Source organism: Ciconia boyciana, chromosome 19 (assembly GCF_034638445.1).
Source record: "Ciconia boyciana chromosome 19, ASM3463844v1, whole genome shotgun sequence".
Classification (NCBI taxonomy): Eukaryota; Metazoa; Chordata; class Aves; order Ciconiiformes; family Ciconiidae; genus Ciconia; species Ciconia boyciana.
The window spans coordinates 1,988,312-2,001,860 of NC_132952.1; the positions used below are offsets into that span (position 1 = coordinate 1,988,312).

General features: G+C 44.5%; 1 protein-coding gene across 3 annotated transcripts in view; it reads left to right on the forward strand.

The window, feature by feature from the left end:
* Window positions 1-13,549, forward strand: part of PAX7 (paired box 7) — a 101,252-nt gene that overhangs the window by 55,675 nt on the left and 32,028 nt on the right. For all 3 annotated transcript variants that reach the window (XM_072883854.1, XM_072883853.1, XM_072883855.1), the window contains exons 6-7: window positions 7,736-7,901; window positions 8,503-8,702. In XM_072883854.1, the coding sequence (XP_072739955.1) occupies window positions 7,736-7,901; window positions 8,503-8,702 (366 nt within the window). The remainder of the gene's footprint in view (window positions 1-7,735; window positions 7,902-8,502; window positions 8,703-13,549) is intronic.

Sequence of the window (13,549 nt, forward strand, 5' to 3'; positions counted from 1 at the left end):
TCACGATAGAATTACAGTAACCAGCCCCCTTGGAAATAGAAATGTCCCACTGACGGAGGACATAGTCCCAGCTATGTAAGCCTGAGGGCATCTTGCTGGAGAGAGTCAGTGCTATTTCATTAAGTATATTATACTTTACCAAAGATGAAAATGATAAGCCTAATCCTGTAGTCCTTCTGGCAAAACATTGGTTGAAATCAACAGGAATTAATATAAACTTCAGGACTTGCAGCATAATTTGACAAGAGCAGCTTGTTTTGTACATGTGGGACAGGGAATCTGTATGAAACAAATGGAGAAATTTATGACAGAAGGTGCTCCTTTGAACTTCCTGGCTTCTGAAGATGGAAGAATCCATTCAGTTCAGTAAAACATGACTTTTAGATAAAATTGTGGATTTTTGTGTTGAGATGCAAAACCTGGAACTGCCTTTTTTTGATTGTCCTATTCTGCTTTTCTTGGTCCGCTTTGGACCAAGGAGCAGAACTGCCAGCCTCATGGTCGCAAGCTGAAAAAGGGATCCCCTAAACAATGTGGTAATGATTTGATTTTCTTACAAAGGAAAAGAGGGCCCAGAGGCCAAAGCAATGAACGAGATCCCAGTTCCTTGGATGAAGCGGTTGTGTATAACAGTGCGCACTCAGCTGGTCTAAATGGAAGTCAGTGAAGTTGCACTGATTTATAGCAGCAGTGTGTCTGTCCCATTGTATTAAAAACAAATAGGGCCTCCCAGAGGTTTTATGAGAAGAACCTTTATCACAAAATTTCCAGTCCAGTGAGGGCGTGGACCAAAATATTTCTCATACACTTTGCTCGTATGCCCTATGCTGAATCCCTGATTCTAGCAGAGCCACCACCCAGTGTGTGCCCGGTAAAGTGAGCAAGTGTGCCGTTGCTTCGAGCAGCCAGCATGCGTGGCTCTCATCTGCTCTCAGTCTCCCCAGCTAAGGAGGCTTTCTGTTTGCTGGGACACCAATTAAATAGATTCTGTTTGGTCAACAATAGAAAATGTTTATAAGAATCAGGAGGAGGGTTTGCCGGGGTGTTTTAATCTTTGAGCCACTTCCCTGTAGTGCTTAAGCTATTTTTAAAAGCTCATAGTTCTTTCTGTTGCAAAGAAAATCTTGATAGTGGGAATTGATGTGCTGCTGGTTTGCTGTTAAAGCCCAGCCTATCTCTAGCCAAACAATAGCAGCAGGAAATCTACTCCCCAACATCTCATTCACCTCAGTGAGGTGTGAACATCAAAGCCTGTTCCAAAATGTTTAAATGCAACTCTAACACCAGTAAGACTTGGCTGTCTAAGAAGCAAGTGTTCAAGTGGAGAGAAAGCACTTCATAAAACACACTATCTTGCAGCTGCTTTCTGACAGCAGTGAACTCATCCTAATGTCTTTCAGCTTCCGCAAGTCCCATTCATCCTCCAACATAGGGTTTATAAAGAGATAAACAGATAAGTAAAACAGAGGTTTTATTTTACTTTTCATTTTATTTTAACAAAATTTCCTCTGACAACTGAAATAATCACTGAGAAGCACAGTTTGTAAAATACAGAGCTGGAAAACACAACATTTGCTAACAATCATTCAGTATCCAATAGCTATTTAATTCAGTGATAATTTTTTTTATTATTTGTAAATATTATTAACTTTTATTACAGTAAGGGGTAAAGCTGCATCACTGGGCAGGGTTGGATTTGGAGGTGCAAAGCCATGAGTCCAAACCTGGGCTTAGGATGTCTCAGTGTGAAAGTGGACAGATCTATCCCATTGCTCCTGCCTCCTGCTTCCCCGTCTGGAGTATGAAATCCATTAGCAGTTATGTAGTGTTCATACTGTGATGATCATTTAAAGGTAGAGATGGCCTTTTGGTTGAGGAAGTGTTTGTGACATGATTAATTCTTAGGCAGCCACTCAAAGGTTAGAAAGAATATTGCAAGAGTAAAGTAATCAATGTCACAATCAAATATTTCACTGCTAACAACGGTTTGTTTAAAAAAAAAAAAAAGTGGTTTGCAAAAAAATCCTCATACCACAAACTGTTTGTGAAATTCTTCAGTAGATTGTTATAAATAGCTAACACCTTCAGGAACTGGGGTATGCCAGGAGAAATATAGGCTAAATTCATTGGATAATCTCATTTGTGAAGAGTCATTTGTTCTGCTCCACTAACCTTGTTTAATATTTATCTTAACCATATCACCCAGAAGTGACAGAGGCTCAGTGTTTTAGGCACTGAACCAAAGTGTCACTAGATACAGCCGTATCCCTACACATGCAGATAAAAATCTACGTGCCTAAAACCTGTGCACTCTCATGGGGGTTTTTTTCTTGTTCATTAAAGAATTATCTCAGTAGCCTCAATGATGCTTGTATGTCTCTGATGTCTGTTTTTCGCACTCCTCAGCACCTGGCAGAGGAAGCGTAATCATCGCTAAACTGTTGTACGGACTTACAGGATCCCATCGCACTGTAACATCTCAACCCTTTCCAGTCTGGGAGGGCTGACTCTCAGCACCATCTGAAAGAAGGCATTCGGATGGAGCAATAACTATCCCTGGTCTCTCATCACTGTTGCTGCTAGAGTTCCTCTCTAAAAGCCTTCTGCATCAGCCTCCTGGGAAGCCCAGGATTTGCAGCATTTATGACTAGTGTGGACAAGGCAAGGCACTGCAGGGATCTGCTCTGGTTCAAAGGAGAACCTGGAGAGGACCTGATCTGGCAGAGTCACCTCTATGCAACCTGGGGAGGGACCTCATCTGACTTTGGTGGAATTTTTGTGGTGTGCTTGGGCCATAAATGGCCATGTGACTCTTTTCCACCTGGTTTCTGCAACCTCTTGGGCCTGTGAAAGCAAACACATGTTGCATCTCTTCCATTCTGCTGGAGAGCAAAGGCACGACTTGGCTTTTCCATCCCTGTTTCCATTTATGAGCTCATTTATCCCATCTATCTTTCTCCAACATCAAGTCCTGATTAGGCTGAGCAGGAACACAACAGGCTTTCTTTCCCACAGGAGGCTCTTTTTGACCTTCCTTTCCTCTCCTTGTCTGACAAATTGTGGGAGCTGACCCATATCTCAGCGGCTGCGGGGATAATTCAGTCCAGCCCCATCCTGGCAGGCAGCTGTCTCTGCAGCCCTTCTCCGCTGCTCTGCTGGTTGAGAACAAGTGGCTGGGACATCTCGGGCCGGCCGTTGGCAGTGTTGGGTGCAGGCGTTCAGGTTAAATAAGAACCAGTGCTAACCTTTGCCCCAAACCCAATCTGGCTGGGAGGATGGGCTCTTCTGAAATCAGCTGGTTCTGCAAGGCAGACAGTGATGAATTGGAGAGGTTTCTTAGTCTTGCTGTGCCTCCCTCTCCTATCTGTGAAGGGGATGGTGAAGGTAACGGATTGAGTGATATTCTGCGGTGAACATCTAGCATTGAGGATCCTTGTAGCAGCATACTCGCTTACCTGGCACAGTGAGGAACTCTGGTCTTATCTGGGCCCTGGGCATGACTAGAACATGACGAACCTGCTTAGGTATCTTCTTTTAAGTTATTTTCCATGAGGGCATTCCTGTATCTACCTGCTTCCCCTCAGTAGAGCTGAGCAGTTTCTATAATGCATCTCCTGTCTACTTAACACATTCTTTGGAAGATAATTTACAGGGACAAAAGCCCCAGATGTCTTTAGTAGGTACAAACGGTTGTCTTCAGTGGCCTGTATTATACTTCCATAACCTTGGAAAGCAGCACGTTTACACAGCGCAGGATCTCTTTGCTATGCACAGACAAATGGTCGTGAAGAACTTGTCTTTTTAAGAAAAAGCAGGTTTCTGACATGCTGTTTTTTCAGCTCTTGGGTTCTTCACACAGCCCTTTTCCCAAGTGCTGGCTACGTTTGTCCCAGCATAAAACTCTAGTCGTACGATCCAGCCCCAGCAGCCTCCAGAAGAACGTCTCCACAGGCAGACCAGCAGCTTCAAAACTTCCTCCTCTTCCTCATCATCTTCCCACCAGTCTGGTTTTAGCAGCCGTAGCCTTCACCCCAGGCTTAACATGGTGTAACAGGATCCTCTGGCAGGGGGAATCTTTAGTGGCTGATAAAACCTTAACTGTTGTGAAATGAAAGCAGGTTCCCTTTGAAGTGCGCCTCGCATTACAGTTAGATGCTCTAGCCTCTATATTTTAACTACCAATAAAATGATTTATAAGCATAAAGGCCTGAGCCACCTTTAAGGCGGGGGAAGGGAAAGAATTGCTAACGTCATTAGCTGGAATGTATCTTCTTTTTTTCTGTGGGTTATAAATAAGGGGCAGAATCAACCTGTTTGGGCCATGAAATGTCCCTTCCTCTGCACGGGAAGATAAATCCTATCAGTTTCTTTGTGGAAGGTTTCAGTGTATTTGTGGCTCTGTTAGGAAGCACTACGTTTAAGCATGTAGTTGTGAATCTCATTTGGTGCATGTGTATTTACTATTATTATAATTTATTATTTGTTTTGCTATGATGCTCCAGCCAAGACAGAGATCTTGCTGCGCTGGGTATGATGCCTACTGGCAGTTAAAGAGAGCCTCTATCTCAGATGGTTGATTGTTGAAATAAACGAAAATGTAGGAAAAAGTGGGTTTTATCTTCAATATAGAGGTGGTGATCTGATGCATGGGTTGTATAAGGACCAAAATGTATTGAATGCAGCGATGTTTCCACTGACTTAAAATGAGAAAAGCAACAGCTTTCCCGAAGTCACAGAAGGAGCCCATAGCTTAATTAAGAACGGGCTTTCTTTTTTCTTGTCTTGAAAGTTAGCTTTCCTTTCTTCACAAGCCCATGCGCATTGTAGACCAAAGTATGCAAGACACCCCAAGAATGGCCCATGCACAGGCCTTTTTGGTCGACTCTACCTGGTTGCAAAAGGATCCAGAGTATGCTCTCATCTCCCTTAAAAAACAAAGGAACTACAGACCCTTAACTGCATGTGGAGAAGCAAGGCAGGAGGAGTCGTACAGGCATGTGTGAATTTTAATTCTGAACAACGGCTGCAAACGTGCGTGTTGGTGCACGGACAATAACCTCCCGTGGTGTAACATAAGACAACACAATCTTTTCAAAGTTGTGTTTTGATCATATGTTAGCCGAGCCAACTGACAAACCACCACAAGGGAGCTGAGTACTTGCGGGGATGTTGTTGGAGGAATGTCCCCCATACTAGACCATCTCACTCCACGTGTTTCTTCTGAACTTCTAATCCTGAGTGGATTTGCCAGCATCTGGCTCTTGGTTATAAAAAAGGAACTTTCCCACCCTTTGCAATGTTGGGAATGTGTCAGAAGTCACTAGAGTGGCTTTTACGTTCTTGGAGTTCAATTTCTCTTTCCCTCTCGATTCCTGGATTCATAGCTGCTTGGTTATGTTTTCCCTTCAGGTATTTGAATTTTATATGCTATTCTCAGCATTGAGATCTTTTTTTTTTTGAATGGAAGCTCTTCCAGCCTGGGACTAGGCCTTTCCTCTGAAGAGAGAAGGTTTATTTATCTCTTTATGTTCAGCTAACAGAAATATTCACAGTTTTTATGTCCTTAACTGTGAAAGTGGAAGCAAATGATATGAGAGGAGGAGCCAAGCTCCGCATCCCTAATTCAAAGCATGAATTACGCATACATGCATGCATGAGGAAGGGACAGGACTGTCCTCTTTGCATGACCAGGGCAAACAAAAGGTTATTTATTAATTTGTATTGCTCACTGCTCCTAGAAACTGTGCCATGAATTGGACTGTATAAAAGAGTTGTAAAGTGCTACAGACCTTAATGTTCATTCATTTCTCTCTCCTTAACTCTGTCCTAGATTTGGCTAGCGACTTTTGGTGCCAAAAATGGACACAGAGATTCTGACCTGCATGGACTTTGTTGATCAATGCAGATCGGATGTAAGCTGACCTATTTCTGTCACCCTTTTGGAAGGGGCTAAGAGGTTATGCTGCTTCAGCCAGTAGTGCAGTGCAGTAGGAACAGGTCTGTAAAAAGACACATTTGATGCCAAGGACCTGACATCAGCACTGTATACATTTCAGGGGGCTTAATTTAGACCAGCTCTTCCAAAGAAAACCGGGCTTTTTTTTTGTTTTCACTGTACATGGTTGTAAATAACAGTGTGAAGTGAAGGACTGCCGTGGACTAGGTCCTTCCCAGCCATCAACAGCAGGTCACACACAACTATCATTAGCAGGTTTTAATCAAACTGTTTCTACAGCAGACTGGTAGATGAGTAACAAGTAGAAAGAGCAATAATAGACTGTGATCCAGAGAACCTCACAGGAATTTGTGTGTGAAACTCAGTGTATGCTTGTTTTTGCAGCAAGCATCACTGCAGCGCATGTGGACTGAGAACCAACACTCCATTAAATAAGCGGCTCTCAGTGAAAACACATTGCCTTGTCATGCCGAGTGAACTATACATACCCACAGGTGCCAATAAGAAAAAGGCAAACTAACAGGCAACCATTTACAGGGGGACTCAATTTAAAGGCCAGAGAAAGCTCCCACTTTGAGATTTGGATCATGTCTGAAGTGCAAGGCACATCGGACTAAGGTTCTGCTATATTTAGGGAAGAGAGGTTTTTTTGGTTCACAAGATGTGGGGACAGTTTGGACTGCAGTGCCTCAAACCCTTGTAACCCCAGCTTCTGATCTGACGTTGAGCAGCTTGGAAGCCTGATGGAGGATTTTTTTCCTCCGGAATGCTTTACACTCTTGATTTTTGCTCCATTTTTTCTTGTTGCTGTGAAATTTAATCGTGTTTTCTAGCCCTTTAGGCCTCACAAAGTCCAGCAGCTGCATTCTCATCTGGCTTGAAAGCTTATCCACATACTTCTGAACCCCAAACAGGGATCGGGCCAGAGAGCCTCTCTGATTAAATGAAGTAAACCAAGCCCAAGAGACAGCTTGAGAAGCCACTTTCCACTATGCAGAAGGGAGATTGCCCATGATAAAACACATCAGGACAGACAAATGCATTTAGAAAAATCTCCCCTTGAGTCCTACAGGTAAACTAGCACTATAGGAAACACGAGCCAAGCTTTGCACATGCATTAATACTGGGTTTATTTTAATGCACAGAGATTTGAATTGGCTGCAGTACAATTCTAGTGCACACTGCAGTGCCTCTTGCAAGGAGAGCATGTCTTAGCATACAGACAACAGTGATTTGCTGCAGTACGGAGAAGCTAAGAAAACCCTGTATTCCCTCCGGTCTGGTTCTATCTATTTAGCTTGTCTAACATAGAAACCATGATGCTAATCTCTCTATTTATCCCTCCTAACAGTGCAGCCGTGTTGCTATTATGGTACTTAATCCTTCAGCATAATTCACATAGTTGTCAGATAACAAGGCAGAATGGCCAGGTGGTAGCAATGCATCTATTTGGTATGGACTCTCTTGGAATACACAAGCTAAATTATTCCTCTTCATCTCACCCTACTGCTGATAACGCCCTCCCATGCTCTCAGTAGTATCTTTCACAATTTTAAATGCATGTATCTTCACCCAGGAAACAGGGCGGTAGTAGTATTGTCATTTGGGAGAAAGGAAACTGAGGAACGGAGACGAATACTCACAAAGTCTGTGTCGGGCAGTGACTTGAACCTATTTTTGGCCAGTGCTGTAATTGAGGATGTGTTTCCATCAGCAGCCCAGGTGAGATGGGACAGCAGCTCAGAATAAGTCACACTTGGTCTTTCCTCTCCCCATCAGGTGTGGTTCAGCAACCGAAGAGCGAGATGGCGCAAACAGGCAGGAGCGAACCAACTTGCGGCTTTCAATCACCTGCTGCCGGGGGGCTTCCCGCCGACAGGAATGCCGACTCTCCCCCCGTACCAGCTGCCGGACTCCACCTACCCAACCACCACCATTTCCCAAGGTGAAATTTCGCCTGTGCTGCTCCTCTTCTCTTGCCCTACATCATCCCATCATCCCTTCCCTTTCTGATTCGTGACATCCCGCTAAGGCTCTTGTAATACATAGGTGGTTTTCCTTTAGTTCGGAAGACCAGGTTTTTCCTCAAGTCAATGGAAACTCCACAGTTTTCTCCTCTGTCTCATGGTCCTTTCTGCTGTGTCAATGTGTCTCATGACTGTAGTTCTTCTGCTCAGCTTTGAAATGGAGAGCACATCAGTCCAAAGTGAGTATCATATAGGTGATCCCTTGTTCTGGATAAAACTCCATACTGGGGCTCAGTGGAGGCAGTATTGCTAATTCCAGTTGGCTTTGGCCTTGGCCTTTACAAAGGAATTGATGGCATTGGTCTGGGGGAAAATTAAGAGAAAATTCAGATATTTCATCCCAGGTTTCCATATTTTGTACTGTGCATAAACTGTTGCATGATATGCTTCTGTTCACATGGAGCAGAGATGGTGGGACCCAGAAGCTGAGATCAGGATAGCCAAGCCATCAATCCACGCTTTGCAGAGTCCCAGCGGTAACACCCCACGACTGTTTACCTCTGAATGCTCTCTCCACAGATGGGGGAAGCACTGTACACAGACCCCAGCCCCTGCCGCCATCCACCATGCACCAGGGAGGGCTTGCTGCAGCCGCCGCTGCTGACACTGGCTCTGCCTACGGGGCCCGACACAGCTTCTCCAGCTACTCGGACAGTTTCATGAATGCTGCAGCTCCTGCCAACCACATGAATCCTGTTAGCAATGGCCTCTCTCCACAGGTATGTGACCCGCTTCCATTCTTTTTCTTTGGCTGAGAGTATTTGGCTGGTCCACATCCTCTGAGAGCAGGGCAAGCTTCAGGCTATCACAGCGTATTATGGTTAACAAGGGAGTTATTGTTATTGTCACGAATTCTTGGAGGCAGCCTAGTTAAAGCAATTAGTTAATTTGTTTATCAGCAGTATCTCTATCCTGAGCTCAGCACTGTACTGCCAGAGCATTTGTATCCTGTTAGTTCCCATATTCAGGTTAGCACACTGTAATGGCAAACACCAGGACCTAGAGCATCGGTGTTCGTCTTCTCAGCCCTCCAAAAAAATTCCAGTGCAGGGGTGGGCCCTTCAATTGTGGATTTTAGCCTACTGACAGCACGCTTGACTTTTTTAGTTACTTTTTGCAGGCTCACTTTAGTAGTCCATGATTTGTGGGCGACTGGTTTAGAGATTAGCTGAAGCCAGCTTGTCCAAGTCTGGTTGGAACATGGAAAGCCCTTACTTATGAAAGTGCCATGAAGCTGAGCTTCCTCAAAACACAGGGATGTAGATCTGGGATTTAGTTTTGAGAAACTAATTGTCATGTAAACAATTCTGCTAATGCTTTCTACAAGGTCAGAATAAGAGGTGTAGGTAAGCTTTAAGGGAGGAAAGATACATTTCACATGCATCTGTTTGTGTAAAAGAATGGAGCGTGTGTGTTTTAAGTTTACCAGGCAACAGCCACAGCCTCCCCATGTAATACACCCTTGATTTTAAAATCCCTGCCTGAGCTCAGAATAGAGCGCCCATGACCTGACTCTGGGATCTGCGCTCCAAGCCTCAGCCCAGCTGCCTTCCAAAGGGCCCCGTCCCAGGTTTGATCAGATTGCTGCCAGTTGTGTGCATGGCTTTTCAGTGCTGCATGTGACAGAGAAGCAAGCCTCAGCAGTGTAGAGAGATTAAAGCCTCCATCATCGCGGGTCTAGAGAGAGCAGAGCTTGTGCTATGTGTGTGTTACGGGAGTAGACTTACGTTCTCAGCTGGTGAGCTCTGCTGAAGTCAGTGGAGATGCCAGGATGTACGCCACCTGAGAATACAGCCCACTCTCTCTATCACTATTCTGGGACAAGAATTCTAATTTTCTGTCACCTCATTAGATAGAGCCTTTAACCTTCTCTTTGGTTTACTTGATGTAATCTGTTTTCCAAATGCATATTTGCTTTTAAGGGGAAGAAGGCGCATATTGTATGCTGAAAATTAACAGCAAGGACTTGTATTCGTGTGGTGCCTGCCGTCCTGGAGGGGTACCAAACACATTTTACTTTTGCTCTCTGTCACTTGTGAAATACGGAGACATATGAAGTGCACTATAGCAGTTGTTTCAGAGTGGCCAGTAACACTACTTAAGACAGGAAGTGCAAAATAATTTGAAACCGCAGGGAGAAATTAGGTAGGCACCTGAAATGAAAAGGCTACAACTGTTTAGAGAGGAGTCCAATAAACGGGGACATCAGAGAGGTATATAGATTTTAAGGTCCAATAGCTTGTGATCTTTCGACTGTGAAAAAAAACATTGAGTATCAATGGCAAGAGGGAAATTTTGCAGCTTCTCTGAAGTGGTATAAAAATCCCACTTCTAGCTTTGAATGGTCATAAGATAGAAAATGTAAAAGTGTGACTGGCATGAGGCTGAATATTGCCTCAAACAGTGTAATTTGTGGGGGAAATAAGGAGACATCTTTCTGACAAGGGATTTCTAATAGCACTGGGCTTGGGAGATGAGCATATAGTATGGAATTCAAAGGCAGACTGCAGGTTAGATGGTCCAGGGCACATGATTAATTCAGATTATCACAAGTGCAATTTAGCACCATGGAGTAAGTTAAGGATGAGATCCAGGTGATAAGCTGCACAAGCACTAGGCATATACAAGTCCACCATGCAATTTCCATTTCTGTAGCTTCATCATCTACTTACTAGTCCCGCTCACTAAATCAGAAGCTCATTGAAATGACCAGACCAACGTTTTTTCTATGCTTATCCCTATCCCAAATTACCCTGCCCCCAGGCTCAGGCTAGGGGAAGATAGAGTCCTGAGCCAATAAGCCCTTTGTATGGGGAAAGAGAGGATACGTTATCTGGCAGTCCTGAAGAAAAGAGAGCTTTGCACCCCCAAGAAGGGGAGATTCCTATTTTCCTAATGCTTTTAATCATGTGAGGGCCAAGATATCAGCATATAAATTCTTCTGTTTCTTTTGTGCATAGAAAGGCTAACCCAGGTTATTTTATTACTGCTTTATATTTACTTATCTTGCTACCTTCCTGCCTTTCTAAGCCCTCTGCTGTTCCTAGTGGAAGGATGCAAGAAATACTCCTAATGGAATGAATGGGAACTCGTAGAAGTGTCCTCTTTTATGTAGCAGGGTGGGTAAAAGTTTTGTGAGGTCTCAATATGGGATGCTCTGTGTAACTTACCTGTGCATAATTCAGCTATTCCATGGCATTACAGGTAAAACCCATTGCACCTCAACCCTCTCATCCTCCTGTCCAGCTATCTGTGGTATCTGGTTGCTCTCTGCAGGGGTAAATATCAACTACAGGGAAGGAGGGAGTTCAGGAGATAGAAAAAAAAACTGGGAACTTAAAATGATGGCAGTTTGAGCTGCAAACAGACAGTTCTCTGGTTTCATCCCTTAGCAGCAGCAGGAGGGAGATTTCTTTGCAGTTTAGACAAGGAGGTGGGGGCCAGCCTGGCTGAGAGCTCCCAGCATTTGCTGCCGCTCGGCACGCTATCCAGTTACCCCAGGATTGGGTGTCCCGGCCAGAATCCACCAGACGGGCTCGGTGCTGGCAGCTGAAATTCTAGAGGAGAAGCATGGCATTTCCATTCTCACAACAGAGAAAAGGGGATTACGTTTGGCCTCTGCGGGCTCAGTCCCCCCACGCACACACACACTTTAGTCCTCCCCCTCCTGACAGAAAGAGTAGACACTGCTGAAAGTTTTACCCAGACTTTACGTGGGAAATGGCCACATTTCTTGCTTGTTTTCCAGCCTGTAGCACACAAAGCCTTGTGCCTGTCCAGCTCTGCTGCTGAATCCCCAAAGCATTTCCCGTGCAGCTTCCCCAGTTTAGAGGCTGTCCTGTCTCTATTCCAGACCTGAGACTGCCGAGGAGTGAGAGGTCAGCTGGGAATTTTTGTCTTCAGCTACTTCATCCCGTGATGATGTTTTTTGTGACACTTCATACAAGAACACTGACTTGGTTGTGCAAAGGATAGTCCCACATGATTAAACCACTACCTAGCATGATCTTTCATGTCACACTCCTTCCTAGACCTTAGGGAGAGACCTCAGGGTAACCCAAGCAGTGATTTGTGATGGTTTCGTGCTGGGACAGCCTTTGTAGGAGAGAGATCTTGCTCTGAGTGTTGCCTGTTTGAGAAAGCGAACTTCACAGGCTGGCCAGCTGCAGCCAGATGAGTCACCTTGCATCTGTCAGGATGCACTCGGTGGCTGCAGCAGTCACGGATTATCAGGAAGTAGCCCAGTACCGAGGAGCAGGAACACGCAGCAGCGAGGTCCCCGTCGCTCCCCAAAGGTCGCGTGGGTTAGCAGCAGCTGTCTTGGATTCAGCTGGGCTGACTCAGTGGCTCAGAACTGCCTCCAGGCTGGCATTAATGCCTGTGCCAAAACTTAGCAAAGATATAGAGACCCGAAGCAAAGTTAAATATGAAGAGTGAGTAACCAGTTAGCAGTCATATAGAGTGTGATTTCTGGCCCTGGAGCTTCTGTCTCATCATTTCTCACAAGAGTGGGTTGTAAGCCAAGTGTGTGTGTGGGTGGGATTTCATAAATACATTGTAAATATTTCCAACTCATTTTCGTCCCACAGAGGAATCATTTCCATTTATTCGAGAATACCTACCAACCTCAACTAGAACAAGGCCAGGCACCAAAACATCCTTAGCCAGGTCATGCTTCACACTGGCAACAAGAACAAACTTTGCATCCATCTGTTTTGAAGTTCAGACCTGTGCTAGCTGAGTATTGCCCCTCACTGTGGCTGGGGTAAGGCTTGTGACAAATAGGTCAATACAATGGTAAACTCAGTATTAAGTCCAGTTCTGTCCTGATCAGCATCTGACAGTCCGTCCAGAAGTGTGTATGCTGCAGTGTGGGCTGAGGTGGGAGGAAATTAAGTGAATTAAGCAGTACATTACAAGTCAACGTAAAGAGAAAAGTGAGGGCCACATTTGACTCTGCCTCTGCCATTTGTGATGATGGGAGATTCCCTGGGTGCTTTTCAAACAGCAAAGAAGTAGGGTCATATTGTATTCTGGGCTGCTTTCATCTCTAGCACATCTCTTCTGCCTTTTAAAATGTCTTCATGGTTTTTTAGGAGGATTTGGTTCACTGCTTCCCCTCCTAAAATTTCTGCTGCCCTTTTAGATCTAGGCCTGTATCTTAAATGTGTCTGACCATTCATTGTAGCATGTTGGGGTCTTGCAAGGGGTTATTCAAAAGCAAAAGATCATTAGTTTGTTGCAGATGGCCCCTGTCTAGCTGGAGAACGTTAAGGTATAGTTAAGAGTCAGGCATTTCCTATACTTTCATAACATGTTATTTCTGAGACCTTTGAATCTTTTAACAAACCCACAGGATCACCCAGAGATTAAGACAATTCCAGAAATACAAAGAGCCAATAGAAACTTGTTCACCATCTCATATTTGTTGCTTTAATTTTCTCAGGGCTTTCGGGTGGCTTTTTTGCTCCATGAGCAAATTCATTCCCAGTGTAATGGCAGTATCTGAAGGTTAGAGTCAGATTTTACAATTTCTGGTTTATCATTGTTTCTTGATAGTGTTCCT